The sequence below is a fragment of the Scleropages formosus genome, chromosome 6 (genome assembly GCF_900964775.1).
Source record: "Scleropages formosus chromosome 6, fSclFor1.1, whole genome shotgun sequence".
Taxonomy (NCBI): domain Eukaryota; kingdom Metazoa; phylum Chordata; class Actinopteri; order Osteoglossiformes; family Osteoglossidae; genus Scleropages; species Scleropages formosus.
The window spans coordinates 18,640,443-18,667,863 of record NC_041811.1 but is presented as its reverse complement, the minus strand read 5'-3'; the positions used below and the strand labels follow the sequence as shown (position 1 = coordinate 18,667,863).

The 27,421-nt window shown below is 42.4% G+C and overlaps 1 protein-coding gene across 3 annotated transcripts in view; it reads right to left on the bottom strand.

The window, feature by feature from the left end:
• The window catches only part of jmy (junction mediating and regulatory protein, p53 cofactor), a 34,107-nt gene extending 6,896 nt beyond the window's left edge, over positions 1-27,211 (bottom strand). Inside the window, exons 1-7 of one of the 3 annotated variants that reach the window (XM_029252802.1) lie at positions 25,570-27,211; positions 14,131-14,304; positions 3,430-3,580; positions 2,413-2,582; positions 1,929-2,094; positions 959-1,146; positions 141-221 (exon numbers count right to left, since the gene is read on the bottom strand). In XM_029252802.1, the coding sequence (XP_029108635.1) occupies positions 141-221; positions 959-1,146; positions 1,929-2,094; positions 2,413-2,582; positions 3,430-3,580; positions 14,131-14,304; positions 25,570-26,364 (1,725 nt within the window). In that variant the 5' untranslated portion in view covers positions 26,365-27,211. The remainder of the gene's footprint in view (positions 1-140; positions 222-958; positions 1,147-1,928; positions 2,095-2,412; positions 2,583-3,429; positions 3,581-14,130; positions 14,305-25,569) is intronic. The other 2 variants (XM_018736687.2, XM_029252803.1) reach the window with 2 other exon arrangements.
• Between the last annotated feature and the right edge of the window lie 210 nt (positions 27,212-27,421).

Below are 27,421 nucleotides of genomic sequence, written 5' to 3'. Positions count from 1 at the left end.
AGAATTCCTTGCATTAACAACACAGAAAACCATTTGTTTGCTTTAGCTACAGAAATGTTACGTTTTTTCCAAAATTAGTTTTGTTAAGACTATTTCAAAGAATGTTTAAACCACATACATAAGATTTCAGCAGCAAATACCTGTAGGGGATGTTGGGACTTGTCCTCCTGAGCTCCATGGCGGTGCTGTACCTTTTCACTGTGATTACCAATGCAAATTTCCTAAAGAACAAAGAGCACTGGAATTCATATAAAGAGATACAGACTTCATACCAGCATGTGGAACAAATGTGAGTTCCTTGTACACTTCCAAGAAAACAATATGTTGTCTATATTGAAAAAATGTCAATGGGTCTAATATTCCTGTAAAGAAATAAGCAAGGAAGAAAATGAACAGAACACACTTAAGAACATCACTTTAAAACACAAAACAAGTGTTGTCCAAAATGGCTGTACAGCAAAAAACAGTCCCTGATACGCAAGTAACAGGATAAAAGTGTCAGAAAAATATTTCGGGGGGGAGAGAGAATCAGGAAAAACAGAGGTCATGGTTATAAAGCTTACACACAAAGAAAAAAAATGAATTCTGCAAAAAATATTTAACATAGAATATTCTACAAGACCACCAGGTCTTTGAGACTAAAGCAGCACAGCAGTCCAGAAGAGAAGTAGTGGTAAATCCATGACACAACAAAAACAAATGATTTTTAAAATACTGAACTATTGGGGCAATTATGCAGAACGTTGACTTGTGGGACTTGGGTTTTAAATACACTCAAACTAACTGAGTTCAACCATACAAGAACGAAAGGCTGGTTTAACAGAGGTATTTTACAATATGACAAATCGATGGTCACGCTTATCTGCCATTTGTATAAAGTTCTGCATTGTAGCATCTCTATCCTTCAAAGGTAATTTTCTATTTTTGCAGCTTCCTATGGGGGCATGTAAAAGTCCACCTTCTTATTTCTGAGGTAGGCCTTCTTCGCTGTGATGCGTCCCCTCCTGGCCTCCAGCTGCCGCACCCTCTGATGCAGCCTGTGCAGCTCCTCACGGCAAGGCTGCACCGAAGTGGCCATGTCTTCGGTGGCCTGCATGGCCTCGGTGCTCTCATAAGTGTCGTAGTACACCACCTCATCCTGCCGCTCTGTGGCACATGGCGGGGGGGAGGGTCAGGAAACGCACAGCTTTTATTCAGCTGGAAGCCACAGTAATCATGAAGCAGACGTGTCAAAGAAGTAATTAAAGTAATCAAATTAAAAGGAAAAAAATAAAAATTTCAAAGTTACTAGTAATAACGATGAATGAGCCTCAGAGGGAAAAAAAAGCACTTAATTTTACTGTCAGAGATTAAATCTTAATGATTGTGTCAGACAATTTCATCTACAGTCAAGGCAGCTTTAACAAATACTACATTGCATTATGTTCCACAATTACCTTTTCACGCATGCATGGGACATCTAAGTGTGAGCAAGCTAAAACAAATTTCCAATCTAGATCACATATATTTATCTGTGAAACCATTTAAGACTTTTTGTCTGAGAACAGAAATGAACTTAGAAATGCTCAGAGTGCAACAATTTGTGCAGCATTAGAAGGCCCAATTGACTTAATTTTGGCAATTCATTAGCATTAACTTGTTAAAGAATGGCTTGAGGACACTGGACTAATGGAATCTGTCAGTGGGGTCATCTGGAACTGGGACCGCACAACTCTAAAAACAAAGCTTAAGGCGGACACGTTACATCCATATATTACTCAAACAATTATTACACTAGTATTAGGACAATGGTCCTGCTTCTTCGAGCTTAGCAATGCACATACTCAAGGCTGCAAAGTGGTCTAAGAAGTAAATGTAACTGCCAATTCATATTTGACAGTTTCAGCCGACAGTCGTTGACAATCATCACAAGCTACAAAGCGACTCACCAATCATCTGCCTCTTGATGCTCTCCAGCTGCCCGGTCAGCAGCAACTCCTCATATTTGAGGATCTCAAATTGGATCTCGTAGATCTGCAGCTGCAGTTCGTAGTACTGTGCCTCGAGCTGGTCCAAACGCACCATTGCATCCTTGCTATCCTGCAGGCCCTGCATCTAGTGGTGGGGGTACAAAAGGCGAGTAAATATCAATTTTATAAATATATATATATAAAAAAAAAACCTGTCTCCAGCAGCTACAGAACACACAACATAGATAGGTGTCTGCAAAAACTGTCCTGACACAAACATGAAATGAGAGAAATAAAGAGCTCAGAAAACCAAATCCTAAAAATGTAAGAAATCACACATAGACTTGTAAATGGGGGAAAGCCTAGCTGTATGAATGAATAGAGAGAACAGTGAATCAAACACAGGTGAGTAAAGCTTTCTGAATGTAGAAGAGGCAGCCAGAGACTGCTGCATCATGGGTACCTCCTCCCGCAATGTGTGCTTCTTCTGCTCCAGGCAGATCTCTTTGGCCCTCATGAGCTGCAGTGACTCTTTGGACACGGCATACTGCAGCTTCTCCATGCGGTCCACCGCCACAGCCCACGCCGCCTTTCCAAACTTCTTCTGGTCCATGCGCATGCGCTCGTACACCGCTGAGGACGTGAGACACGAAGAGGAGCGAATGCACATTTTTACAAGACTTATTCGTCAAAGGACGCTAGCAGACAACCGCTAGCGAACTGTTTGCGCTCAACTGCTAATAGAAGCATTTAGGACTCATAAGGTTTCCCTCAACAGTTGATTTGATTTGTTTAAATCGTTAAGATTCATCCCTAGCAAATGCAAAAAGGAAAAGAGAAGACAAGGTCAACAGATCGAATCAATGCTTCCCTTGAATGGATGCACAGCCTAAAGTACCACATCTTCATGGTCAGCATGTCAGCCTCTAGGGAACATTTACTGATGCACTCTGGCCACTACATCATGACTTATTAAGGTCTGTGTGGACATTTACTTAAAACAGTTTTTCCAGTCACTATGGAATGTGGTCAAAAAATTTTGCTTTTCACACAATGAACATTTTAAACCAGTACATTCTATATTCCAGTCTACAGATCCCTGTAAGGCTATTAAAATTTCCCTTTTACTGCACCTTATTATTCTTTCTTTACATTAAAATTTAATCATTTATCAGACTCTTTTCTCCAAAGCAATGTACAAATCAACAAAAAACAAAACTGATGTACCTGACATATCAGTCAAGAAGATACAGAATGTTACAAATTTTTAACCTCCAATTTTATTCAGCTGTCTGGACATGAGAAAGATTGAGAACAAAAACTTTATAACAAAAACAATCACGTTTATGACTGTCAAACACTGCAATGCAGTAGAAAATTCTAGCAAGAGGAAGAAGAATTCAAGCAACCAAGTTCAAATTGAAGATGGCTGAATAAGGTAACCTAGGGTCAAATTGTGGCATGCCCTTGTGCCTTTTACCTTTTTGTGCTCGAGCTATAATCTCAAAGTACTTCACAGTGAGGTCCTGGATGGACAGTACAGCAGCATGTGCTTTCTTCTGCCAGTCCGCATCCTCTTTCTTCAGGCCCTCGATCCTGCGGGGGCCCAGGTAGTCATTCTCCATGGAGATCTAAGGAACAGGGTGCCTTCAGTCATACCCAAGGGGAAGAACAATATCTGACTGTTGATATTGAAACAGGTTGCTGACTCTGTTTGTGCAGCTACTGCAAACTACGAAAACTTGCGTATGTAGCCTTAGACATGTGAAATCAGGTCAACGGGAAAAGACCAAAAATGGTTTTTTTTCTTTAGTTCTTATGGTATACGTATGTCAGATTTAGAACTAGAAAAGATATGTTCCCATTGCTCCAGAACTGGGCCTCCCTCTCTGATCAGACATTGTTTGAGGAAGCAGGCTGCAGATGGGAGATCCTTTCTCCATTACCCATCACCAGCATTACCGAATGTAAAACATGGCCTCAACAGTGAAATATCCCTCCCAGGACAATGGCAAATATTCTCAAACTGGCTCATAAAAAGTGATGCATGGAGGCTAACTTTTCCTACATTTGTACTAGGAAAACTGTAGTTAGAAGTAAACCCTGTACAACACGCAAACTTTAACGTAAAATAAAGCATACGACTTGCAGTGATGTTCATTCTCTGCGACAACACAGGAAAAAGATTTTGATATAGGTAATAAAAACTGGATGTTTTCAAGAAATTAAGTGGCTCAAGCTGTTACATTTGCACTTTTATCTTTGGACAGACCATCGCTGGTGTCCATTGTCATTTTGATATCAGAAATGTCACACAGGAGACCCAGATGTTACTAAGACAATGTCAATTAAATACTTAGTGCTTAAAGCTGAAAACCCAGTTCTCTGCAGAGTGTACCATTTTCTCAGTCAATCTTACTGGGCTCTCAGCATCTCAACGAATCCTTGAACAAGGCAATGCATTTCAGAAGGCTGAACATCTTTTCCAAAATGTACAAGCTGCCCTAGCTGTCATCTTGTTCTACTGGTTTCCAAAAGCTCCACATCACTTTCACCCTTACTGTTGCTGCTGCCATTAACACACAGAGAGGCCACCTGTTCACAGCACACAAAAGCAACATCATTATGGTCTGGGGCTATTCATGATGCTCTCCAAAGAAGGGATTCACACCATGCATTTCCCTCAGTGAGGCTCACCAGACCTGTGATGTGAGCTTGGCAAATTACTATACAAACTCATGAAATTCAAGTACCCATAAGGCTACTTTACTGTAAAACAAGCATTTGGGACTGAACAAATGACCCTAGTTAGCAGTTTGTATTTACAAAAGCCTAGATTAAGAGCTAGGAGATGCAGAGCTTTCCAGGCACACGTGGAAAGTCACTTATTTAAGGCTTTATGGCTTTACCGAAAATCCAGCCCCCAAGGGCCTCATCCCAAGCGGACAACAGAACTCCAAGGTCATCAGAGAGTTAACTAAATGGGCCAGTCAAAAATTATAGAACACTCAATTACTACCTTCCAAAGATCCTCAATGTATTTTAAGCAGAGCTGCTGTTACTACAAAGCCTCTATTACTATGTTTAGCAAAGTGCACACATGCAGTGGATTAACAAGTTACAGTGTTGGGAAAGTGGTAGTGAACCACTGTGAGCTCAAACATACTGAATAATTAGCTACATCACACAAGACCTCAACACATTTCACCTGCCCTTTGTTGATCACAGAAACGTAGGTATGCGTGGCGTGGCCTTTTGTCACTATGGACACTATTGTCGGTCCAGCAGCGTTTGTTTTCCCCTTGTGCCTAAATGGCAATTATGCAAGATAATAACTTCCAGATGACTTAGGTGGAACTTAGTGCTGGGTGAGGCACGCTATTTTTAGAGCAAGGAGAGTTTGAGAAAACAAAGTGTACTACCTCATCCCTGCCATTAACTTCCAAGTCTTTCCACAAATAGAAACCCTTTCTGTGGGAGAAAAATGGTTAAATGGGTTAGAGCATTCAGCAGTGTGACAAAGGACATTTACTGTAAGTTCTTGTGTGTGCGCGTGTCATTCAATGTGGCTAAATGCTGCCTTTGTGTCTTCAGGCAACTACAGTTCAGAGACAGTGACGTCAGACATACCCCGCACTGTCCTGTAAGACGGAAGCGAACAGTCAAAGGCATTGTCCGAGATACGACTCCTGATGTCGAGGTACCGTCTGCATCCCAGACCCGCATGCAACCTCTGAATCATGCTGGTCAGCATGGAGAACCAAAGATAGCAGAAAACTGATACAGGCTACCTGTGGGAAAAGGGCACACTGAGTGCAGCAGCAGCTCAAGGATCAGATCTCAGATTACGGTATGAAGCAGCACAGGAGCGATCCGAGACCACGGCCGTCCAGAGCACTCTGCTACATGACAGAAATCTGCGAGAGAACGAAACAGACCTCCTGCAGCACTAAGTAGTCTGAAGGCAAAGGGATCTCTGAGCTCAGAGACGCTCCTCTTGTCATTATTTTTTGCGGACCACTCTTTGCTGCTGCCGTGATCCTTGACAAATTTTCTAATCTCCGTCTACCCAAGCAGACATGCGGCTTTCTGTCTGGTAACGGGCTACGCTATAACTTCTTTTCAAGTGGAGGATGAGACTGCTGATGGTTCAATTAGGCCATGCTCCAAAAAAAAAAAAAAAAAATTTTGGCAAGCCTCACAAAAATACTATTAAAATGAATCCCAAGTTTAGTTCTACACCTTCTTTGGCTGCTTTATTAAGCAACAGAAAATACATACTGGAAGCAGCATACAGTATAGTGGTTACAGCCATCAGCTGCAATCAAAGAACTTGATTGTTATTTGAAGCTGCAGTAGCCTTGATCAAGGTACAGTACTCACTCTGAATTGCTCCAGTGAAATTTACCCAGCCGAACAAAAGGGTAAATCACTGTATGTTATATAAAATCTAACATTATAGGCTTCGATAGACGATATCCACTAAATTACAGTTAATTATAATACCGTACCCATAAAAGAGTGTTTCATGGACTAATCTTTAAATTTACAATTATTCAGTTACCTGACACTTTTCTCCAAAGTGACTTACAATTATTTACCCATTTATGAAGCTGGGTAATTTTACTGGAGCAATTTAGGGAAAATACTTTGGTTAACGGTACTCTAGCTGCATATGGAATCTGAACCTGAGACCTTTGGGTCCAGAAGTAGCAGCTCTAACCATTACGCTACCACCTGTCCCCAGCTGGTACAGCAAGTAACAAAATCTGATGAATAGTAAAGATCCGGCTGATGTAGTATTCCATTAGTCATTTTTGTCAGCACAAAGCACTGTTCAGGACCAAACGCTGGACATGCTGCTTCTGACAGTGGGCAACAAGGAAGTCTTTTCACTGCATGTCGTGAATGAGTTGCTAGATTGCTGCCAGCAGGCCATTGTTGAGTCGGCAGAACTACTGGGTTTCACCGAAACAGCTTGGACCCAGAGAACAAATGTGGATTGGTTACAATTAGATCAGACACAGGTCAAGCCTTAGGGCAAAAGGGCGGTAAATCGCACTAAAAAGACCTGAAGAACATGATATGTAAACATGTTAACTCACTCTTTCCTCGGGGTTATTTATTATTAAAACACTGCAATATCCACTTTCAACTAATGATTCGCTGTTGCAGGAAATGGATGACTAACATCTACTTCCGGTACTTACTGTAGACCTGTATGGGTTTTCTAAGATAAACCAATGGACAAAAGTTGTCAGTATCTCCCCACCACTTTATTGGAACCCTAATGTCCGTTTTTTTTTTTTTTTTTTTTTAAAAAACAGATTTTGATAATTCACTTAACAGGAAACTAACCTTTCACTTTTGATGTTCTCAGCATTAAAGGTCCATCCATTTTGCAAATATACACACACACACAGTCTGAAACCACTTGACACAAGCGGGGTCGCGGCAAGCTGGAGCCTATCCCGGCAACACAGGGCACAAGGCTGGAGGGGGAGGTGGCGGCACACCAGGGATGGGACGCAAGTCCGTCGCAAGGCACCCCAAGCAGGACTCAAACTCCTGACCCGCCAGAGATCGGGACCCAGCCAAACCCGCTGCACCATCGTGCCCCCCACATTTTGCAAATATATTTATGTCTAACCAAAATACATTCAAGCTCAGTTGAGACCATCATTTTGCACCATTAACATTTCCCCTGAGAAGGGTCCATAGGTATGCTTTCATGTCTAGCATCTGGGGTTGTTTTGCCACTTGATGAAAATTAAAAACTTTCATAAATTCTCTACAACAATTTAAAAAAAAAAAAAAAAAACCCAGTATTGCAATTCAGATCTCTTGAGCAGATGCAGTTCCCGCTATCTGAAACAAGTTTCTTGTCCTTTGCTTCAGCTTCACCAAAACCAGTTTTAACAGTCATTTGTGGTAAATTAATAATTTAATTGCATGTAATCAAACACTTACGCTTGTAATCTGATCGCTTCTTCAGCAGGGGATTTCATCCATTATTTCCCAATTCACAAACAACCCATTTGTACAACTAATGCTATTTTGCACTAGGCATCTCAGGATGATACAAGCCCCAATTCTTTCCAGGAATGAAACAGGCACTCCACAGTTGAGATGCCCATCTACCAACAGGCTGGTTAGGGAACTAGGAACTCGGTCTACTGCACTGGTACAGAACAGCTGTAAGCCTATAGCTGCACTGTGCATCAAGCTATGCAAAACAAACCACATGACTTATTCATGATTCCCTCAACCCTGCTGGAAACAGGAGAGCAACACCAGGGAATGTAGGTGATGTCACTTAAGGCCCCACAATACTCTGGTTCTGTACACCAGGAACTCTATGAGGGTGATGCAGTGATGTCCTGCCGTGCGATAAAAGACATTTTAAAATGAGTGGGAAACCTCATTTACACCTACTACCTTCAGCATTATCTATGACACACTGTAGTGTCGGGGGAGCAAAAACAGAGACACCACTGGTGTTCTGCAGTGTGTTCACACACAGACCTGGATAAAAATCCACACAGAAATCAGACTCATGTCCTGAAAGAAGATGGCCATTTCACCTTTTTTCTCCCCCACCTCCTGAAAGCTATCATCTGATAAAACCTCTGATATTTAAGTAAGAAGTCCAGAGTTCGTCAATCAGCTATTATCTGTTATTGCCTTAACAAAACAGCGTGCCAGGCCAAACTACAAGTCTAACTTTAAACAGCAATGAAGAACCTGCAAACTTTTATTCTTGTACAAAACTGTAAAACTTTATGAGATACCAAAAATGATCTTTATCCACCAAATCCTCAATCAATCAATTGCTGGAATAATAAGTTCAAGCAACATTGAGTCCTGCATCTAAATTACATAAGTGAGAAATATTGCCAGGTGGTTTCTTATGCCCCTCAAAACTACCAAGACCCTCAAAATAAACTGGACATACATACATCTCAATTCTTGAAGTGGCACTTGCTTGTATTTTGTGTAAAAACATTTTCGCACATTTCACTGTGACCCCAAGTAATTGACACTGCTTTTTTGCTCTCCTGCACAACAAAGCAGTGTCTAAATCTGGATGCCTGCATCTAGAAGTAAGGACTCAGTGTCTCGAGAGTAGAAATCCTCTGCAAATAATCCAAGAATCTCATTTGGAGAGTCTGTGTTATGCACATTATTGGTCATCATGCTCTTATTTACACAATCAGTGTACATTTATGTATAATAATCACCTTTTCTGGTAGATCAATTCTGTACCCAACCTCTACCACTGGTTGTCTGTCCCGACCAGAAGCAGAGAAACAGAACAAGCTTTGTATCCGGGTGGTTCCTCAAAATTGCCATTGAGCAGACATAACATCCGAGCCCGCCAGTCAGCCTAGTACCCAGCAGCTGTTTTTGGGGGGGCACCTGAACTGAAACACTGCATGGCATTAGCTGTAACAATATTGACAGTATTCTTTCATTCTTGTTATCTGCGTTTACTTTGTACATATATTTTCCATATCTTCCACAAGTCTCTCTTGGCACAAGTGCCCCCAAAATAAATAAATAGGATTTGGCAGTTAACATGTTTATGTCTAAAGGAACTATTCAGTACACTTGGACTGGGCAATTAAGAATCATGCAGGATCCAGATGGAAGCTGAGAAAAGACAAATTTAGCTCAACTAAGGGAACAAACATTGCATACTGTGTGAGATCATGGTGCACAATTGGAAGCTGTTCTACTCTAAACAGAATGGACACACAATGAAAAAAGGGTGGAACAGAATATATCTTTCATTAAGAAACTTTTGTCCAACATGTGCTTGGTTCTCAAAATTGTAACTAAAATTTACAGATTCATTGTCTTACCATTTTATTCTTCACTTATATATTTGGTCTCCAGTTTAGTGTGCTTAACCATGTAAGAACTGACCATAAATGTACTGAAACTAACACCTGGCAGCTGTCCAGTGACGGACAAAGAAAGGTGAATCATATGACATCATATGACCAAGAATGGACCCATGGAGTCTGTCAAAACTGAATGGTGCACAAACAAGACATTAGAAGCACCACAGTTCTGCACTGCAGTGAAAAAAGTGGTCAATAAAAAAAATCATCCTGTAAAAGTAAACAATCTTGTCAAAACAATTCCACTGCCTTATCAACAAAGTTCTACATATGAAAAACAGTCACTCAAACAGTATGGAGAAAGGGGGGGGGGACAAATACTCTTGAGTTTTTACTACGTGAACTATCCACCCTGCTTTTGTCACACTCGCCTAGTAACTTGTAACAGGTTTTCCCTGCAGCATGAAAAACAGCAGCATGCAAATTTTATTCAAATATCTGCTTTTCCTTTTCACTGAGTGACATGAATTGGTGCAACTCGGAGGCCCTGCCTCATCGACCCTTGCCGAAAACTGGCGGATTGCGCCGTTTGCTTGAGAGGCCCAGGCAGATGTGAACCGTTGGTTTGCATAACGTTTGGAATGTTGGCTCTTGCACTACAGAGGGGGTGGTTTGACTTAATCTTCAACCCACGGTACACAAACAGCCACAAAAAAAACAAAAAAATTAGCAACCTACAAAAAGGGGAGACTTTTCCATATCTACTGAATTTCGTTTTCTCCGATAACAGAAGGTCTTGCAGCACCTTTAGTGCACATTACAGCATGCTCCAAAGCATAAACAGTGGCAAAAGAGCAAAAACCATCTTCACATACAGTATTCTGTAACAAAAACGCATCTCAATGGAAGATTTTTAAACTTCTAAAATGTTCTTAGAAGCAGCAATATCCTGCTATACCCTCTACCCCATTCATTTCCTTAGAGGCCTATAAAAAGTCGGCGAGCACATATTTTCGTCCCCCGTGCTTCCAGATTAGCAGCCTCAGACGACAAAGAGTCTGTCACTTAGCGCTTCCAAACTTAGAATGTTCACATCAAAAACTCTGAAGTTGGAACTTGGCAAAACAAAGACCTTTGTGCACCATGGCCACTGTTCAAGGCCAATGAGTGTTTCCATCATTCATTCTGCCATTAACGCACACATTGACGAGCTTCCTTTTGCTGTGGATTCTGGGAGCTTAGAGGAGGGGTTGGGCTGGGTGCTGGGTTGGAGGGAGTGGGGCCTGACAGATGTCTGTTGATTCTACCACAGGAGCAGCTTTCTCCTCACACTGGGGGTTGGGAATGAGTGTGTGGTATGTCCACAGACATATTAGAAATACACCTGTAATCTCCTTCCATTTGTACTTATTTCAGCTGCGTCTATTCTGTGTTTAAGACCCGCCCTTGTCCAGCTTCTCAGATGCCCTCTCAGTTACACTCCATCACAAACAGGGTGACTGGATGGAGCTCTGTTGTCCCCCCGCCAGCTTGCCCTGCGCCATACTGGCTCATAGATTACCTTCAACTTGGCTGTCGTACACAGTAACAGATTGGCCACTGAAAGAAAAGAAAAGCAAAATGGACATTTTTCCTTTCATTGCGCCCATCTGATTGATAAAGCTTCACATAATGGCTTACAGTACAACTTCATTTTTAAATTGGCCTGATTTGCTGTAGACAGAAAAAGACAGCTACACTGTCGAGCAGGAAGGTGATGCACACAAGGCCCTTCCAGGGTAAACTTTAATAACTTTAGGTATCTCAATGTCATGAAAAAGGAAACCCAACCCACTGGAGTCATAAAGCAGGGCTGTATTCGGTGGGCAAAATAAATGCAACGCCTGCAAAACCATAAGACTTTAATTTAATGCAAACTACTGAGAAATGACTCAGTGATACAGGGCTGGGAACATTTCCCCCATGCAGTTCCCATGGGGACTTGTAGCTTCCAGCAACCTTTACAAGGGATGCATTATACATAGAAACAGCTTAGTTGTAAGTATTTTATGTGGATATTTTTATCTCAAGATCTTTATTGCAGGTTAAATGCTGCAGAGGTGATGACTGAGTGCTGGCCTACAACACTGTCCACTGCTAGCTATATACCAACCAATGTCAACCACCATTTGTCCCGAGCGGGGTCATCGCAAGCTCGAGCCTTACCCGGCAACACAGGGCGTAAGGCCAAGGGAGGAAGGGACACACCCCGGACAAGACGCCAGTCCATCGCAAGGTACCCCAAGCAGGGCTTGAACCCCAGACCTGCCACATAGTGGGCACCGGCCAAATCGACCAAAACAGCCACGCCACCATGCTCCCCTCCTAACTATGTACCAACTTGTGAAATAGCTAATGTCTTACATAGTTGGTTTTGTGTGTGTGTGAGATTACATACAGTGTATAGAGAATGGGCTATATATATATAAATGCAATGGAAGAAAACTAACAAGTAAGGATAATACTCATTCTAGGATATCGCATGCCTTAATGTCATTAAACTGGGGTCTATGTTTTAAAATCGTTGTAATATCAGAGGCAGTTCATAGTGTAATGGTAAGAGCTGCTGCCTTTGAACCCAAAGGTTGCAGGTTTGAATCCCACCTCTAGCTGTAGTACCCTTGAACAAGGTACTTACCCTAAATTGCTCCAGTAAAATTACCCAGCTGCATAAATGGGTAAATAATTGTAAGCAGCTTAACAGTGTAAACCGCTTTGGAAAAAAGCGTCAGCTAAACGTAAATGTTAGAGCTTTTGGGAACTGAACCCCTGAGCAGCAACGACAGTATGACTGAAGAGGTACTGCGGTACTGCAATAACACTAATGTTGTATTTAAGCTGATCTGGCTAGAGCAAATCCCTTGAGTGATCCCTCTGCTAAGAGGGTCTTTCCAGACAAGCTACACAGGCATGTAATTAGCAACTTAATTTCATTTCGGTACAGAACTGCAAAGTTACACACAGAGCAATGTGCACATACCACTCATAAAGGTCAAAATACCCATCAAACTGGAGCAATCGGTCTGAGAAAATAGCAGCAGGCCTGTGACAGACAAAACTGCATTGACATTTGAGTAATTAATCATGGCTCCACCATCAAAAGTAACATCAAATCAGAGAGGAATCAGAGACCAAACTTCAAAGGGGTCTTTGCATTCATTAACCCAGCTGTACATATGGGTGATAAAATGCAGAGAACACACACACACACACACACACACACAGGTTCATTTGTTGCTTCAACCACAAGAGCCAATATATATAAAAAAAGAAAAACCTGTTCTGAATTTTCCTCCTAATATTATTTGCATTTGAAATACATCACCGTACAAAACACACACACACACACACACACACACACACACACACACACTGTCTACAACCGCCTGTCCCGAGCAGGGTCGCGGCAAGCCAGAGCCTAGCCTGGCAGTGCAGGGCGTGGGACTGGAGGGGGAGGGAGCACGCCCTGGACGGGACGCTGGTCCGTCACAGGGCACCCCAAGCAGGACTCGAACCCCAGGCCCGCCAGAGAGCAGGTCCTGGCCAAACCCAAGGTTATACGAATAGCTGGTCAAGTAAGGTTAAACTAATAGCACTACTACTCCACAGCTAAAAAGGAGGTGTTGATGGCTTAGATCTCCCTGAGATGATTCCAAAGGATCGCGATAACTCCCACTTGACATACTTCTTTAAACAATAGGCCTATATGAAATGGCATTCCCTTCCTGGGCCTCCACTCACACTGCCACGACACTCTGCCAACTTTAATACTCCAAAGTTCTGTCACTTTCTTCCCCTCCTGCTTCTAACTATACCGAACCCCTACAAAGGTTTAACTAGCTAGGCTGCCCCTGCATTCTGCCGGCAGCGCAAGACACCTTCCGTTAAAAAGTGAAGATTACCAAGCTGTAAGGCCAAAGGCAATTAAAGGTGCCCACACTTTGTACAATATTTCCTGTGCCTCTCTGATCCACCAAAGCAGCTGAGTAATTCAAGTTTGAAAAGTCCGGATAGATGTGTCTTGAACCTACTCCAGAAGTCTCTTTCCTCAGCTCTCTAATATTGATGAAATTTTATACTAATGCTCTTCCTTAAAAAAAACAGTAGATTCAAACCACCACACACCCCCTTCTTACATATGAAAGTTTCCCTTTTAGTGGAAAGCTCCTCTTTATCCCAAAGGCCTAAAATCTCAAACAACTTGCAATCCTAGATAACCACACAATAAAAGTCATGCTTCTCAGATCCAGCTGTTGCATATGTGCAAGCCACAGCAGCACCGATGCGTCCTCCACCTTGATCTGCTGCCGCCGCAGCATGGCCAGCTCCCTCATATCTCTGAAGGGCTGCAGCAGGTACTGGTACAGCTCTGTGGTGGCCTCCACTAGCGCTGCGTAGGCCTCATCCTCCTCCTGGTAGATCTCCAGCAACTCCACCATGCTGTCTGTAGCCTTGTGCTTCTCCAGGAGCTGAAAGACACAGAAGCATCTCAGGGGAACTTTCTCACAGGAGAACGTGGCACTGGCATCTACATTTAGACCCCCTACAAGCCGACCACTATTTGAAAAAAACCTACAACTGGGAGTTCTTTAAATACATAATATAAACGGCTACACTAAAAGGTGGGAAGAGATCGAAGAAGCTAAACAATCCCTTTCATAAAATTTTAACCGGATAATTCTCGGACAAGCAAGAACATTCTCAAGCATGTTACATTTCTTCATTTAACAGATGCTTTTCTCCAAACCCTTACAGGTCCTGTGTTCAGACATGGGTTCGAACATAGCTCTCTGTGAGGTATTCACGTGTTCTCCATGTGCTCGCTTGGGTTCCCTCCAAAAATGTGTTTCTGATGAATAAGTGACTATAAATTGCCCTTAGTGACCTTGTGTGCATAAACAAAGTAGTAATGTAAGCAATGTAGGTAATATAGCATACATATGTAGCACTCCAAGTTGCCTTAGGCAAAGAAGTCAGCTGAATGCTACACTTAGTAGTAAAAACTGCAAATGAAAATAAACTGAAGAACAAAACAAATACCTAGGGAGAATATGAGAACATCACAATCGTGTCCGCTGATAAGAAGCTACTTGTACTTTGCACTTACTTTATTGTGTTGCTTTGTGATCATAACGAATACACTTTTATGCAGCTACTTGTGTGATGTAAATGTTTATTACAATTTTGTGATTAGAAATCATCGATTAATGGATAAACCTTTATGCAGCTACTCGTGTGATGTACATCGATTCATGTGGTGGAAAGTAACAAATCAACTGTGCTTTGAATCACATGTCTGCGTCTAAGTCTCTTTCTGTTAATGAATTGCACACATTCTATCTTTCTGTGAGATGTACGTCGCTTTGGAGAAAAGCGTCTGCTAAATGAACAAATGTAAATGTAATGTTTAAAATCAACATCAAGTACGATTGCAAGGGATTGCTTAAGTCAGTTAAGTGAGAAAAGGATGTAAAACACCATTCCCAATCTCCAGTTAAACTGAGATGTACTAAAAAAAGTAAATGGTATATTTGAATTTTGAAAGCATTCAATCAGCTTAAGTGTCATTCAGAGAGGTCTGCTGTGAAAAGTTTAACACAAGTTAACACTCAGCTGAGCAAAGTCGAAACATGAACTAGAAACATTTTTGACAAGCGCCATTTCAGTACAATGAGTGGTTTTTAAACCAAAATATTAAAAAGAATTATAGAACTACATGCTGCAACAGCAGCAACATATCCTTTACAGAGTGAGATTCGAGTGCCTATGGTTTGCATCCAATATAACCTCAAAATTTCCAGGCTACAGTGGTGCAAAAATCACTGTTAAGCTACTTATTTCCATATAACTGAACTTGCTTTACACTCCTGCATAGTAATTTACGATTACACACTTGTTAGCTTTTCTGACATTTGACGTTATAACTGAAACCCATCAGAAACCCAGTTTTGTTCTGACGCTCTCCATTGTTATAACTGCTTTACTTCACCCACATTATCTTACTTCTGGTCATGAATGTGCAGCACTGCTCTGTATGTTCTGATTTCCTAGGAACAGAAAAGGCTTCCATTCATGTGTACGTTTAACTAAAGCAGTACATTTCAGGGGAAACACTGGGTGATTCAGCTTTAACACTGCGACCACTGTTTACCTTGGCTTTCGCTCCCCGCATGAAACCCGAACGCAGCCCCTCCTGTCCCTGCAGCTGTGGACTACTAAAGAAAATTCTCCCATGGAGAAGAGTCTCAGAGTATAGTAGCTCATTCCACTTGGTGTGAGATGGTGTACGTTTATTTAGAAGTCTGCAGTTCTCAGTGGAATTCAGAGACAGACTATCACCACATGAGAACTAAAAGTAATTCTCAGAGAAATCCTAGCATTATGCATTTTACAAGTCGTATCTTTCATGCTCCTCATTCCTCTTGTCATCATGCAGCACAACACATGTTCATCCTTAGTGTTAGAAAAATTATAAATAAAAACTGTACATTTCAAATGTGAAAAAGAAGGGTTCAAGAGATTTCTAATCTCTAATCTTCCTTTCACCACTACTGTCAATAGGCCAAGGTAGGTACGTCTCCGTTACTATGGTTTTTCTGGACGGCATAGATAATTCACAATAGGTAGTGAAGCACACAGAAAGTTGCCAGATGCTAAGAAACGTCACAAATGTTTTCAATAAAAGACAGTAAATAAAAGTTCTCCAAAGAACTAGCATCCTGTCCTACGGTATACTCTGCCTAGAGCAATATGTTCTCAGGATACGCAGCAACTCTGTATAGGACAAATGGTTGATGAAAATTTGATGAAATCTATAATTCACTTTTATAATTCATTACAGCTTTGTCTATGGTGTTTACAGAACCCGGCCTGTGAATAAATCAAGGGACGTCCATTTTATTTATTGTGATGTAGTGGATTGATTTAGGAACAAGTTATGAACAGCTCTAAGTTTGAGAGAGGACCCAGGGACTCTCTCTTACTTGTTCTTGAATCGGGTTTATTAAAAAAAAAGATGCCTGCTCAGATACAAAGGTGATCCTAAAAAAATCATGAATGTGAATCTTAACTAAGGCATACAAACTTCACAAAGGCTGTAAACCACGTGGCTCACCAGTGTGTGACTTTCTTCTTCTAAACTGGCTGACTGGCACGGTACTACTGTACAAGTGAAAACAGGCTGAGCCACTGCCATTATTACAGCATCACTACAATGGTCTGGTTACAGATCTGGCAGAGAGTTAGGGTTACACTCCTCTCTCTGCAAAATAAATATGGCTCTGGTGAAAAATTATACTGCACTCTTCGGATTCATTTTACATAAAACAAAGAGCTGTAAGATTTTAAAGGGGACTTTGGATGGACAAACAAAGTAACAGTGATTGGTAGCCAGGGGTTCCTTGCCAACAATACAACTTGGAAAAAAATAAGAATTCCCTATATGGAAATCAATTACACTCGAAGAGCTAAAGCACAGGGGGCACGGTGGCACAGTGGGTCTGGCCTGTGCCTGCTCTCGGGTGGGTCTGGGATTCGAGTCCTGCTTGGGGTGCCTTGCGATTGACTGACGTCCCGTCCTGGGTGCGTTCCCTCCCCCTCCAGCCTTGCGCCCTGTGTGACTGGTTTAGGCTCCGGCTCGCTGCAGCCTTGCTCGGGACAAGCAGTTTCAGACTGTGTGTGTGCGCGCGCACGCTAAAGCACCATAAATATTTAAACATTGCAATGCCTGAAAAAACATGTACATAAATGAACCAGCCACCAATAAATCAAATATAATGTAATGTTCACTGTCTTCTGAGGGTAAAATAATTTGGTAATAGTAATTAATACTGAAATGGCCCATGGTCTATTGGATTCTTCAGCTGTAACAGCTCCCGCATAAATTGTTCACACTGACACGATCTTAGAAAACACAAAGATATGCATACACCAGTTCTTAATTCATACGATGATGTGGAAACAATAAAATACAAACAGCTGTTTCCCTTTGGAGTTATTTTCTGCATCTTTTGAGCATGGCACGCAAAAGAGCAAGATGATGAGGACTCCCAGCATGCCCCCTCTTTATTGATTACCAGGGGCTGCGTGCAGGCACTCCAAGGTCACTGAAATGGGATCAGCATCTACAGTTTCGTTAAAGTTCTTTTTACGTTCCTAGGTCCATTCTGTCAGAAAAACCAAATCTGCAAACTGCCAGAGCTGACAAAAGTACCTCACTACATTCCACCTAGCACGCTGAAATTCATTCATTCATTCGTTTACGCTTTCTGAAATCCTAATCTACTAGGAGCTATATAATAATAAGGTTATCATTCCGTGTTCTCTCGATCTCTCCGATTTCTTCTCCAAAAAGGTACACAAAGAGAAATGTGTAACTAGAGCAAAGATCATGACTAGGAAACTATATTTGACCATTCAAGGTTTACAAAGAACCCTGCTGTCAGACCTCTCAGAGAGAGATTCGGGCATTGTATACACCTTGTATGAGGCAAAAGTACTAAAGTGAACATTATGAAGAGAGAGAGCATTACCACATGGAGACCATTAGTACTCTATGTATGATTTTTGTTTCCAAAGAATGCATAAATGAATGCCTGCTGTGTGAAAGAAAAGCTGCTTAGTCTGTGGGCCACAGTTCCAAAGCTGTTGACAAAAAGCAAAACTGTCACACTAGTTTGTTAATCCTGATCTGTGACAGAAGGTACCCAGGAAGGGCGGTAAACAAATTAGTCTATTACCATCATGTAATCGATGGTACAGTAGAGGCAGCGTGAAAGGAAATCCCTTGGGCAGGAAAAGGCTAGAGGCCTGAATTGCTTAAATAAAAAGCCCCAAGCGGTACAGAACCATGGCAAAAACACAAAGGGATTGTAAGTAAATCTTTATATCATTAACCATTACTAACAAAAAAACACCACAGGTAAAACCTATGGAATTGGACAAAGTATTGGCAATTTTATTTTTAGGAGTAAAATACAGACATACCGAGTAGGCTGTATTTAGAGCTGCAGCCTTGAACTTCAGGCTGAACCAGGTTTTGAATCCCACCTTGAACTACAGTAGCTCTGAGCAAGATACTTATCCCAAATTGCTCCTGCAAAAGTTCTTCCAGTAAATCCTTTTAAACTCCTCTGGAGAAAAGTTATCAGGTAAATTAATAAATTCTACGACATGTACAACAGCAATAACTTCATAAAAAAACTGGATGACCACGTAGAAACTGTCACACGTTCTTACACTTATCTGATGCTTTTCTCCAAAGCAACTTACAATGTTAAAGCTACAGTTATTACAGTTACAAGCTGATAATTATTTACCCATTATATACAGCCCTGTAATTTTACAATTTATGCCAACTACCTCGCCCTTGTTCAAGGACACTACAGCGAGAGGTGGGGATCGAACCTGTGACCTTTGGATCCAAAGGCAGCAGCTCTAAGCACTACACTACCAACAGTCCCTGTTCTTCCCAATCAAAATGACACTAATAGATTTGTAAATGTTACCCAGCAAAACCTGTACAGAAGAAAAATTTGGATATCTTCTGTAAGTTATGTATATTAATAACTGTCTCACTAGGCCATTTTGTACCATGATAAAATATGGTGAAAGAAGCACTACAAATATTTTCCCAGCCAACACAAGATTGAAATACCTCACCCTCCTGAACAAACCAACCGCGGAGATATACGGTACCTATGGAAATAAAGCTGGACTTTCTCCATGCACACTGAGTGCACGCAGCTAGCCTGGACCTCCTCACTTAACAGCCACAGGAAATGTACTGAGGCTGACAAGTCAAAGAAGTGCTGCTAAAGCCCTTTCGAAGTTAACAGAGGAAGATTTGGAGCTTGGACTCGGAGATTTTTACATTAGCAAAAAATAATGAGGCTGAAAAAGGATCATCAATACCAGACTAATTTCAAACTTCCTCATCATCATTTCCTTTCGGCCCACATACTCACAAAAACATTCAAATCCTGCAATTGGCCTTTATGTTCACCACTACAGAGAATACTTCTGACCGAATAATAACCCTCAAACCACATTCATGCCATTATGGCAATTAATATGTCAAACCTGAAGGCTACATCATTTTTTTATCATGCATTCATATTGACGTAATTACATGCTACTTCCCGAATCTATATTTCTACTAAAAAAAATGCTAAAATGATGAGCACTAACAAATCCCAAAAATAATGGGCAAATACCACAGAGCAATGATGTTCCTGTTTTTGGAGTATTTTCTCTTCATTTAAAATGTAACTTGAAACGGAAAATGCACAGTTAATAAACAACGATCCTTTTCCACTTCAGAAGCGCTGCTGAGAGGGTAAATAACGAAATTCTAACCATTTCCTTTATTCAGAAATTAAATCAGACCACCAAAAAGACCAAAGGTTATAATTTCTATAAAAATACATACCCAAACATACTGATATTCTATGTACTCAGTGGTAACAATCACACGAACTGCTAAATATAAAAAAAAAATACCATACAAAAAGGAAAAACTGACAACTGCAAAAATATACATTTTTATATACTGTGAAGTCAGGTACAAGAAAGCACTTGGGAATATAATTAGTTTTATTCAGATCGATATAGCAGAGGCTGTCATAAGAGGTAGTCATATAACAAAGTGCTAAAGTCTGACATTATATGAAATATAAGGAGTGTTTTCCATGAGATGTTACACTGTGGATATGTACCACTGCTCCACAGCTTTCCAGAGTCAAAAAGTATACAAACTGCGCACACATAAGGAAATCATATTTCGCAATGGTAGAAGGATCATATGCACAGGGCTTCTTGGTAGTCAAAAATGTTAAGACTCTTTCAAGTCATCCTTTTCCATGTTGTGAAACAAATGTATCCATAGAGAGATTATTTTAAGTCTAGCAGTTCCTCACCAGTGTGGGACACTGGAATAAGCACAACAGATGCAGCTCTACATATTACCGTGCTGGGCAATCAAATACACCAAACAATGCGGGATTCCTTGCCTGCTTGATGTCCACAACAAGAATATTCCCATCCACACAGGACATGCAGTCAATAGCTGGTTTAAGGAGCACAAAGGATGAACCAGCATATCTTCCACAAACCTACCAATTACCAGACCTCAGTGTCCTACAGCAATCGCGGAAGAGCTTGGAGAGGCGCCTATAACGGCCGTTTCCACTTCCACACAACCAACGGGGCTTGGATCAGTTCCCTGGGGAAGAAGGGTGCCAGATTGTTGTAGAACAGTCCCAGTCTTCATGTTGATTCTATCCACATATCCAAGCCATCCCGGCTACACTGGGGCCCAACAGCATGCTAACGCAGTGAAGAAACATGAGGCGAGTCAAAGACGAAAGGAGACAGTAGCTGTCAATGGCCAACAAAATGGGGGGACGTAGACAAGCAGTCTTCCTCATTTAATCCACCCAGGCCACGGAAGAACAGTGGTACTACACTGAGAGAAACTGCGGGGATGCACCTGCAGCAGCGGAAAACAAGGGCTTCTCGTCAAAGTCCTGCTCTCCAAGGCCGTATCAATGCGCCTGAGAAAGGCAGCTGTTTAACCAGCCTCCCGCACTGGATTCCTCTCATTCCCATGTTTGCAGTTCTTAGACCGAGTGACCACAGGAGAGGTTAAAGCCTTAAGCATTCAACATACTGGCACATTTATAAAGAATTAACATTATTAAGAGAATGTTTAGCAACCTAACAAGCAGTTAACATGTATTCATTTGGATTAACCAGAAGGGCCCTCAGTTTTAGCACGAGGGACTTGTACATTATTAAAATGTGCTTTTAATAATCATCTTAAACATAAGATGTGTGAATGCAATGGCTGTCATAAGTTATATATTTGTTGGATGTGAACTTGTAGAGCTCTAAAGTATCCCCAACCCACTAAAATCTGACATCATAAGAATGTCAATCATGTTATGCATTCATTCCCATCAACATAAAAAAGGGAAAACATTATGAATCTGTATCATTAAAGAGCATAATAAATATTTCAAACAAAAAACCATTTAAAAAAAATTTGAGGACCTATATGGTGCTTTTCCAATACAGCTCTAATGTAAGGCCTGGGATGTGGGAATCAATTCCCTCCCACTAACAACACAGCACCAAGTGAACACTTCCCTAACAGGAAAAAGCACTGGCTAGCCAGAGTAAATGGCAAAAATCAGGATGAGGAAGCACAGCCTTTCCTGAAAAGAAAGAAATAACCAAGGCATTAAAAGGCCTTTCTTAAGGTTGCCAGGTGTGAAAAATGAATAATAAAGCTCACTGGCCTAATCAACACACTACTACACAAAGATATTTTGGATATAAATGATGTATACCAGTTTTTCAAAAACCTTGCATTTACACTGACTTAATGACCATAATACATTAACAAAAATCATCACTTATTATCTGAGTTTACATTTCATATGGACCCAACCATTTCTTAAGAGCTGCAAGAAATGTTCTATAAAGTAGGCCAAAATATTTATAATAAGTAGGGCAATAATTCTGCTAATTTTACCCAAAACATGTTGACTCAAAGCATTTAAATGTCAACAAGGTATTACAACACTGTAAAATCACACAAACTAAAAAAATATTACATTTTTCCTTGACTTTAAAAGCAACTATGACTGGGGAAAAGTCAACTAGCTATGTAACTTAAAAGAAATAACCAACTATTTTTGGATACATACAAACCCAATTGTTTCTTGTCAAAACATATGATGGCAATATTTCTTCAAAATGTTTTGCACATGAACTAATGGGGTTTAATAGTCTGTACATGTTGAGAATTAACAATTTTTTCCACACAATTTCCCCACCAGCTACAATTTCAGAGTGTAAATAAAATGTTACAATATCTAACAGCAACAGATTTTGGTCATTTATGCAGACAAAAAGCTTAAAAACAACACTAGAGGAAGAAATCACTTAGATTGTGTGCTAGACTAAATGGAATCAATTTTCATCAGTTATGACTTGGATTATCAGTACTTTCACAACATGTAAATTACATTAGTTGAGGTAACTAAGCCATTATTGTCCATTTGTGTAGATTAAACTATACAGACTGACAAAAGCATGTAAAAGCACAGGGTGATGGCAGGAGCTCCTGTAAGAGCTGCCAGGTGCGCTTTGTCTAGCAAAGTTTCGGTCAAACAGCTCCCAGAAGCAGATGACAGTGTTTTCCCCCGGTACACCACAGTCCATGTGGCACACATGGGAACACGGGCTTTTTCCTCGAAACACACTCTCTTCTCATCTCAAGGCACACAACTTCTTTCCATCCGAGCGCAAAGACATAAAGCAGAGCAGGCCAGTTGCTCGGACTGCAGCGATTAATTGAAGCACATTTCACCGTGAAACTAGAGCTCAGAAGCACAGGCTGCCTTCCATCTCCCCTCACATTTCTGGACAAACATGACCCTTGGAACCCGGATGGCAAAGATGGATCACAGAATGCTGGGGCTAACTGTAGCCCAAAGGACTCGAGTACAGCCTACAGTTATATACAGTATACATGTCAAATGCCTCATCAATTGGTGATTATACATGGAGCAAAGCCTTTTTCTCCATCAATGGATAAACATGATCCTACATTACAGTTAACAATACTAAGCAAGCTGAAATAAGCCATCAAGCAGAAGTGCAGAGTAGAGTACTTTCAGACCATCGAGCTTCAAAAGAATACCCACCTGAATCTTCAACTCAGCAAAGAAACAGCCAGGCTTCTGCCTCTTTGACACTGTACATCTCAATATGCCCATCACCCTTGCCCATTCTATACGACTGGGTGAGTAAGCATGCATGCGTGCATGTGTGTGAGACTGTCCAACAACAGACTGGCATCCCACCCTGGGAGTACCCTACTTTACACCATATGCTCCCTGGTATAGGGTCCAGACCACTACAATCCTGAACTGGACATGTGTCTATTGATAACATGACAATGGATGGGTTCTCCTGGAGAAATTCAAAAGTAAGTACCATGACCAAGCAGGACTGGGAACTTGGACTAAGAACTGCAAGCAAATAGTAGTTACAATATCTTGCAACCTTTGACCATAACTGTGTTACCTACTGCCCATTTATCGTAAGTAGCAATACTCCCGAGTCGCTCTGCGGTGAGTAATAAAACAACCACCTGTAGCTGTCATGCTACAATATTTACAAACTATAAACATTAACATAAGGCTTGTCTGCATTTGTGTGTTAAAGTTTGTCTCTTGTTATTACTGTGCATCTGCTAATGCGAATCTAATGAACACTAAGACAAGCAGCAGCCTTTCTGACAGCCTGGCACAATCTAACTGAGCGTCGTACGATACCACCTGTGTTTCTGACATCATAAATTATTTTTACAACAGAATCTCATCAGCAAGTGTAAGAGCCACTGGCCATAATTTACTAACAAGCATTTAACCACACAAGAAAGCAGTAAAAGTGGTACGCAGACAACAATACTGTATTTTTATACATATCCAGACATGCACGGCCATCACGACAAATGTCATACCTACATGCATCGATCCTTTCCGGAAGACCTAGATCAGCCTATTAAACGTTCAGGCTAAATACACTTGCCCTTGTATCACATTAAATTACACAAACGTTTAAATCCCCATGTCAAACTTCAAGAAGTAATTTGTGAAAATGCAAAAAAATCAAACACAAACATCCTGCATCGGAAAAGAGCATAGTTACAACTAGAGAGAGGAGAAGGGATGGATGAAGAAGACATCAAGCACACCCATCACTCGACACGAAAAGCATCAAATGGCAAGGGACAAAGCCAAGCCCTCAACAATGCTGTCCGCATTCTTAGCGGAGATGTGGATTCTGCCACCCCCCCCCCGCCTCCTCGAAACGGTTAAGGAAGTGGCCTCTTTAGTGCAGATCATATTTCTGCGATGTAAAGCAGGCGTTGCTAGCCTGGGACTGTTTCTGAAACAAAGGAGCACAGAGGGGACCACGTGCTCCCGTGTTTGGCAAGCCACACTGCCGGCCCCTCGCTTTTCCCTGCACAAAGACAACAATGGAAAGGCACCTCGTGTAGTTATGCTGCGGCGACACGGTTACGGTTTTCCCATCTTCACACAACATTTAGGTGGGAGGCGAGAGCAGATTTACGGCAGAGGGTTCGGAAAGCCAACATAAACCGTTTTATCGCATAAATGACGGCAGTACGCTAAGCTCACCCCCTGCCACCATTACTCTACCCAGTGCAACACATGTATGACCCCTGTAACTATTTGTTTTGAGAGCACACAAAGTCGTACAAACTCGATGTGTGTAAATAAATAAATGATCAAAGCAGGCTGTACATAAAAACATTTTTTCAACATGACCCATTATTCATTTTCACTTGGGCTGCTCGTCAAAACCATTTCTATCACTGCTTTATTATTATTTCATATGTTCAGTTCCACTTAACTAGTTGCCCAAATATGGACTTTGTCCTGGATCAAACCGAGGATCTCGAGTTATGAAACGTCAGCCTTGTCACACCTGCCAACAGGTGGCACAGTGGTTAAAGACCCTGAAGGACTCCAGTTTTTTTTTTTCCCTCTCTCTCTCCATTTCTTTTTTCTTAATAAAGAAAAAAAGCACAGCTGTGTGTTAAGTGACGCCTGTGCTAGATGGAAACGCAAGCCAGTCAACATGATGATGATGATGATGACGACGACGACGACGGACGGGACTGCCGCGTTAGTTACCTCGTGCAGGCGCCTCTTGGCCCGCAGCAGCGCCTCCTCGTAGCCCTCGTGCCGCAGCTCGCTCAGGCTCTCGTAGTACTCGTCCGGATCGTCGCCCTCGGCGAACAGCACCTGGGACAGGATCCTCCAGCCGCACGTGTCGAGCGCGTGGCCCAGGTACACCTGGAGCTGGTAGCAGAGCGCGTCCACGTCCCTGTGGCTCACCTGCGGGAGGCCGAACAGCACCGTCCACACGGCCGAGGGCTCCTCGGGGAAGGCGGGCAGGCACGGCTCCAGGTCCGAGTTGACGGAGCACAGCTGCTGATGGACGGCTCTCATGTCCTGGAAGGAGAAGAGGCCGGCCCAGCTCGAGTGTTCCCGAACAGCGGGCTCCGCGTCGTCCGAGTCTCCGGCGGCGGCGTCGTCGTCGCCGCCTCCTCCTCCTCCTCCTTCTTCTTCTTCTTCTTCTTTCCCCGCCGTGGGCTCCAAAGACTCGAGGCCCCCGCTCGCCGCCGCTGGAACGGCTCCCACCGCTCCTTGTCGCCCTGGAGACTCGGCCCGAGCGGGGCTTTTATTCTCCCCGTTCCTGCTGGCCGGACTCCCCGCCGCGTGCCCGGCGTCTGCCCCGCCGCAGAGCGCGAGCCCCTCGGCCGCGCGTCTCTGCACGGTGCGGTCGTGGCAGGTCACGGCGAACTTGCTCTCCACCTCGTTCCACGCCACTATAAAGACAAACTTGTGCTTCTCTTTTTCGTCGAAGACGTTGGGCCGGACGGCCACCCAACCCGATTCCAGGGTGTCCTCCATCGTGAAAGACATGATGATTTTTTTTTTTTTTTTTTTTTTTTTTACACCGTCGTCGTCAGCTGTGTGCTTAATTTAAAACGCTTATTATATATCCGGGCCGGACCGGACCGGACCGGGACAGCCGAGCGCTTCTCTTCAGAATCAGTTTCTTCGTCTTAAGTTCTCGCCAAAACGACACACTTGAAGTTGACCGAACCGACCGTCGTCTAACCAACTAACTGACCGCGGATAAATTCTTCAATAAAACTGTCCGGCAAGTCTAACTCCACCAAAAGCCGACAGGCCATAACTTCCTTAAAAACAGCCGCCCAGACGCACCGCTCAACTTATTACCAAAAAGTGTGACATTTCTTTTCCAAAACTCGCCCCGCGCCGCCGCTCCACTCCACCTGCTACCGCGAGAGTACCTGACCCGCGAGCGCAAGGACCCGGGGCCCTGCGCGTGCATTGTCTGTCGCGCGCTCGCTCGCTCGCTCACATCGTCACATGCGGGCATCTGTTTGCAGCTCCGCAGGAGGGAACGCGTTGTGCGGCGACTGACTCGAGTCGAGAAAAGCTCCGCGGTCACAATGTGTCGTTCCCTCTCGATTCGACTGCACTATCTAAGCTGGTTTCCCCAGTTGGAAGAAAGATCCAGGCGTCAGAGTCGTTCGGAAAGCACTACAGGGTTGCGAACCAGATACCAGCCAGAAACTGTCGTATTCTCTCGCGCAACATCGCCGCACATCCTGATGCACCCGCGTTCACCGCCGACGCTACTCTTCTCTTCATAACAATGTTTTCATCCGAGCTGCTGCTGCTGACGTAGCCCTGCCAAAGATGCGTAAACATCTGCACGTGGGACACGCACAGAACGTGATGACGTTTAACACAGTTTTACGTGCCATTTATTACGTGTTGTTGGCTACGTATGGTCGTTCGGCTATTGTTGCGTTGTACATACGGGCAGGGAAACTGACGGAGTAGCAGTTGCGGTTTTGTTTGTTTTAAACGCGTACGAATTGTATTGCTCTAGTATTCTTCCCGGGTATTATGGAGAACAAATCGCCTATATTATTATTTTTGTAAA